The sequence below is a fragment of the Electrophorus electricus genome, chromosome 15 (genome assembly GCF_041902795.1).
Source record: "Electrophorus electricus isolate QZ-2024a chromosome 15, ASM4190279v1, whole genome shotgun sequence".
Lineage (NCBI taxonomy): Eukaryota > Metazoa > Chordata > Actinopteri > Gymnotiformes > Gymnotidae > Electrophorus > Electrophorus electricus.
The window spans coordinates 17897501-17902500 of record NC_137511.1 but is presented as its reverse complement, the minus strand read 5'-3'; the positions used below and the strand labels follow the sequence as shown (position 1 = coordinate 17902500).

General features: G+C 50.3%; 1 protein-coding gene across 6 annotated transcripts in view; it reads left to right on the top strand.

Moving 5' to 3' along the window:
- The window catches only part of grid1b (glutamate receptor, ionotropic, delta 1b), a 218995-nt gene that overhangs the window by 128384 nt on the left and 85611 nt on the right, over positions 1-5000 (top strand). Inside the window, exons 1-2 of one of the 6 annotated variants that reach the window (XM_081697691.1) lie at positions 4657-4867; positions 4998-5000. The exon at positions 4998-5000 is cut by the window's right edge and continues 75 nt beyond it. The exons of 4 other annotated variants lie outside the window; for them this stretch is intronic. Coding sequence is in view for 1 of the 2 variants with exons in the window: in XM_081697689.1 (XP_081553815.1) it covers positions 4976-5000 (25 nt within the window). In the remaining variant the exon portion in view is untranslated. Of the gene's footprint in view, positions 1-4656 lie in introns of those variants that run through there. One more of the 6 variants, XM_081697689.1, reaches the window with a different exon arrangement.

Below are 5000 nucleotides of genomic sequence, written 5' to 3'. Positions count from 1 at the left end.
GAGATTGTTTTCATTTGATCAGAATAATCTTACATAATTCTCCTTAATCCAGTTATGCAGTTACAATTGGATCTACATTTTAATGACTGTGGAACTTCATGGTTTTGCGCGAAATGACATTTTAGCATTGTTATTCAGATATTAGCATTTAAATGCACTAGGGGTGAAACTCCACTGAGAATGAAGACCTTCTGGCACATACATCAGAGTAATTCACCATCCGTGTGTGTGTGTGTGTGGCGGGGGTTGTTTCTATCTGTTGCATCTATAATGGACCTCAACCCCAATCAATCTGTCCATCTCCTGATATCCCACCTGAGCAACCCCAAAGGGAACATCTATCAATCTAGGTAGAATGAGGCTCTGTGGGGGAGGGCATGATACATACGTTTGGTTTATGACACTCCCCAGCCAATCAGGCGAGGGCCAATCGGGAGGAGAGCATGAGAAGGTGGAGAGGTGGACCTGCAGCGCTATCATGGTGCGTTTTGCAGCCATTCGGAGCTCACCACTCTGTCCCCTGGCACAGAGGACGTGAGCAGTCGCACAAAACCCAGGCCGTAAACGCTCGAGGGCGCGAGGCTCAGTACAGCCTGACTGAATGCCCAAGTCCGCTGCAAGACACAATCATGCATCACTGTCAGAGCTTTAATGCGTTGGACATCCCTTAGACACCAAAGGGGCTCTCCAGCCAATAACACTAATATTGAGTGAACGAAAAGGGGAGGCTCTTACAGGGGGGAGGGGCACAGCTGGAGGGCGAATCACATCAGAGGGCCCTCCAATCTTTTTAACTGTTTAATTGCAATTGTTTTGTTGCTATTGTTGTTTTCCTTTATCTCATTCCCAAAACACAAGCAACAGTCCTCTTGAAAACCAATCTGTCTTTTTTGATTTCCAACGCCCGGTATGGAATTGCACCAAGATATCCTGAGGTAGGTGGAATATCACCACCTGCCTGTAGTAATGCATTCTTTTACTGAGCCCTCTTTTTGATGGAGGAGGTCTCCCAGTAGAGACCCTCTGCGATTGTAGTACCCTGGAAACGTGTGATGTAACAGGCGCTGACGGCTGAATAATTCAAAACGAGCGGAGGTGCCGGAGACATGGTGTTTCCAGAGGCAATGCGTGTCATTATGGTCCTGTGGGCGTCGCGCTCAAGGATGTTCCAGCTGTATCAGAACTCGGAGATGCCGGGGTCTCCATGGCACTCAGCCGCAGTGCTTCCGGTGAGCTGGTGAGTGACTGCAATACCACCAGATTTAATGAGTTTGACCGATGGGACACCGGAGACAGAAACGCCACGTTAACACTACGCCTCCGATCGCCATCATGTCTGAAATGAGCGAATTTGGAATTTTACGTTCAGCTCGTCCATATCGTTGGAGTGGAAAGACCTCCTCCGTCAGCAGGGCAGGCACGGGCAGGCGAGAGTGAGAGGGAGTGTGCAAACCACATCTGAACGGCATCGGAACCGGCGCGCCGGGCCATGCGGCAAGCCGGACACGTACTGGCAGAGCACGCCACCCTGAGAAGGGACGCATCCCTCCTCTTTCCCTCCACCGGAGGGAAGCATCAGCGCCATTGTACTCTGGCACTGGAAAGGCTGGAACTGACGTGGCAGGTCGATGGGCACGTGGCTCCCTGCAGCCAACCTCCACATGTTGTAGGCATGTCGTAGAGGTCCCGGACAGCATGAGGCCGATGTCTTGTGGCTGTTCTGACTTCATACGCACGCACACACACACAAGCACAGCTCCATCCCATCACACTCGCACGGGTTTGCGTCATGTGTGTGATGGACTCATTGTGTGTGTATGTGCCGTGACTCAGGAGCACGTTCGGCCATTCTAATACCCTCCCCCACACCACCGCCAGTGCTGAACCACATCTCCACCGCCTGGCCAGTTAGCCGCGACTCTCCCAGCGAGCCTGGCACTGTAAACCAACTCCTGCTGTGTTCTACTTCAACCTTAATATGAGACTCAAGCGTCAAACCCGCTGGTGTCCACATGACCCCCTGTGCCTTAAGTGCTAGTCACCAAAATACCGCTGGACAAATATAGTTTCCCTGGGATGTCTTTGGTGCCAAAGTACCACTCTGTGCACATGCCCTGGGTGTCATGGTGACTGCCAGGATCACAGAAACAACGCCTCAATCCACCATATTAGGCTTTAAGGAGTCTGTTACATCTAGTGTGTTGTTGCCATAGCATTCAGCTCCTTGTTCGAGCTGAGTCCAGTGACAGGCAACTTGGGGTGTGAATAGGAGCTCCCTGTTGACAGTGAAAAGTAGAGTTTAAAACAGGAGCTACGTCACACCGACTTCTCCGATAGCTGCGTTGGTGAATTTCCCATCTCCGGATGTATGAGTGCTAATGGGATGTAGTTTGCCAACACTGCACTGATCCAAAATTTAGGCAAACTGGCTTGAAGTCAGAGGAGCGGTAGCCTTCCAACCTGATGCCTGCATCCTTTAAGACACGGTGGAACTGTGATCTTAATCCCAGAAGGCAGGTGGCGCTCTGAAGGGATTATACTTTTGACAGGTTGTCTTTCTTTCTCTCCCCAAGTACCTTTCTTTCTTCTTAACGTTTCTCTCTCTTCTCCTCTTTTTACTTTTCCTTACTTCTCCCTATCCCCATTCCTCTACCCTGTCTCTCTATCCCCCCCTCCCTCTCTGTGCGCCCCCACCCCAAACGCTCACTGGCCCTGTACACCAGTACTCCTCTCACACACACACACACACACCCTTCTCGCCCACGCTCACTGTCATTCTTGCGTGGCCGTGACCTCGCCGACCTGTGTCTCCATCTCAGCAGATGAAATGTGGTTTTGGGTTGATTAGTGTATTTGGATATTTTTTAAAATGGTTACGCATGACAGAAACGCTCATTCTGTTTGCAAGCGGAGGAAACGCGGTTATGAAGGTGGCCAGTGGAGCTCGTGGTCGGATCGATTCAGAGAAACAGAAAAACTAAAGCATAATTCTTCATCTGAGTCGATTAAAGTAAAGGTATTGAGCGTTGAATGTAATCAGTATAAACATTATTTAAACTACCCTCTGTGCTGGAGTTCAAAAAATAGCCCTTATGCTATATGATTTAAGCAGATGACAATGCAAATTTTGGCTAGTACTTAAGAGGCTTCAATTTATTATTAGTCATGGTAATAGCAACCGATTACCATGCAGAGCTTTGATTAAACAAAGGTAGCTTTGTGTGGTCGGATTCTGTGGCGCCTCTTAAGTCTTCCGACAAATAATTGCTTTAATCAACCTCTGCTGGTTGACCTTGATACCCGTCCAGATCTTCTGTCATCTGTACTTTCATCATTCTGCTCAGTAACCCGAGAGTGGAGCAGATTGGTGCTCGCCACCGAAGTGACACCAGAATGGCTGCTTCCGTCACTTCCTTGGTTAGTGAGGTGGTGTTTATGCTCTTTAGTTGATGGAGGCCCTTTCTGTGAATTATTGGGGGAAGAACCTAATAATGCAAGGTATTCCCATGAATGCAGGAATCCTTCCTCGAATAGCTACGTTGACCAGGACGGGGCTTTTATTCTATAAACGGGGAGCTGAGGAAGGAGCTGTGATCGAGGGCGTTGCGGGCGCCCGGGAGAGGGGCAGTGCCTTGGGCTTTGGGCGAAGGTCTTCACCAAGGAGGGAGACGCGTCACTCTTTAAACTACTCCCTTGCCCCGGGGGTGCCAGCATATGCTGCTCTTGTAATGAGGCACTGGGCCAATGGCTTCCCAGCGGGTTTTGTTGCGAGCCTTCACATCTCAATCAGACGCCACCCGTCAGCCCCGTAATTGCGCAGAGAAGATGAAACAGGCGTGCCGTGATTGTAGTACTTGTGTGTGTACGGATAGTGTTTCCATGACACGGGGCTGATGCCACGAATCAATACACAGAACTGTTTGATTGCCTGGTTTGATATTTTGACATTTCAAATTATACTGCTTTTACTATAAGGCTCTTTGTTATGTACTTAGAGGCCGATAAAAAAATAGTAAAGTGTTGAGGTTTATGTGGTGACAGCCGTCCAGTCACAGCAGTCCAAAACACTTAGGGGGTGGGGGGGTGTGGCCAGCAGGACAATGTGGGAGTGGGGGGGTGTGGCCAGCAGGACAAATGGGGGAGTGGGGGGTGTGTGGCCAGCAGGACAATGGGGGAGTGGGGGGTGTGTGGCCAGCAGGACAATGTGGGAGTGGGGGGGTGTGGCCAGCAGGACACTGGGGGTGTGTTGGGGGCGGGGGAAGGAGAGGAAGACAGAGTCAAAACAAAAGCAGATATAAGCTCAGAGCTAACATCAGCATTCTTTTTTCTTCCATTTGTTTTTTAATCCACACTGACATTGCTACAGTGCAGAGGGCAAGTCTCACGGCTGTCTCACGGCTCTCCCTGGGCTCAGACAGTGCCCTCCTGGTGATCCTCTGTCATGGTGCGTCCTGCCTCCAGAATCAGGAATGCTCCCTTCATGTGCGCCAAATTAAATACGGAAACAAAACAAAACGGGAGCCCAAATTCACGTGGACGTCACACAACCTGGAATGTTCGGAGAGCGGAAATCTAAATCCTCCATAATCCTATTACAAGGTTTATTATAAGGCAGTTGGAGCATGGGCAGGTTAGCAGAGAAGCTGCGAAAAGACATGGAAGGGGGGTGGGGGGGGGGACGAATGTGGCTGGAAACTCACCCCCACCCACAGGCCGCTCAGCCCGGGACCCCGACAGCGGGGAGAAGACAAACTCCTTGCTTTACCCCCGCAAAACAAGTTGCCTTATGCGTGTGCGCGGCCTTTGCGCGCACTCCATCTACGTTTCCGTGACGTCTGTGTCCTGCTGTCGAAATTGCTTCCGAAAGGTCAGGGCTTTACTCTCGAGGCCAGCTCACATTTAGCGCGAATGGGACGAGTCAAAAATCCTCGCTGTCCTTTTTTACTGATTCGAAAACTGTCAACCGCTTGGAATAATGTCCTGTTGCCTCTGTCCAGCTT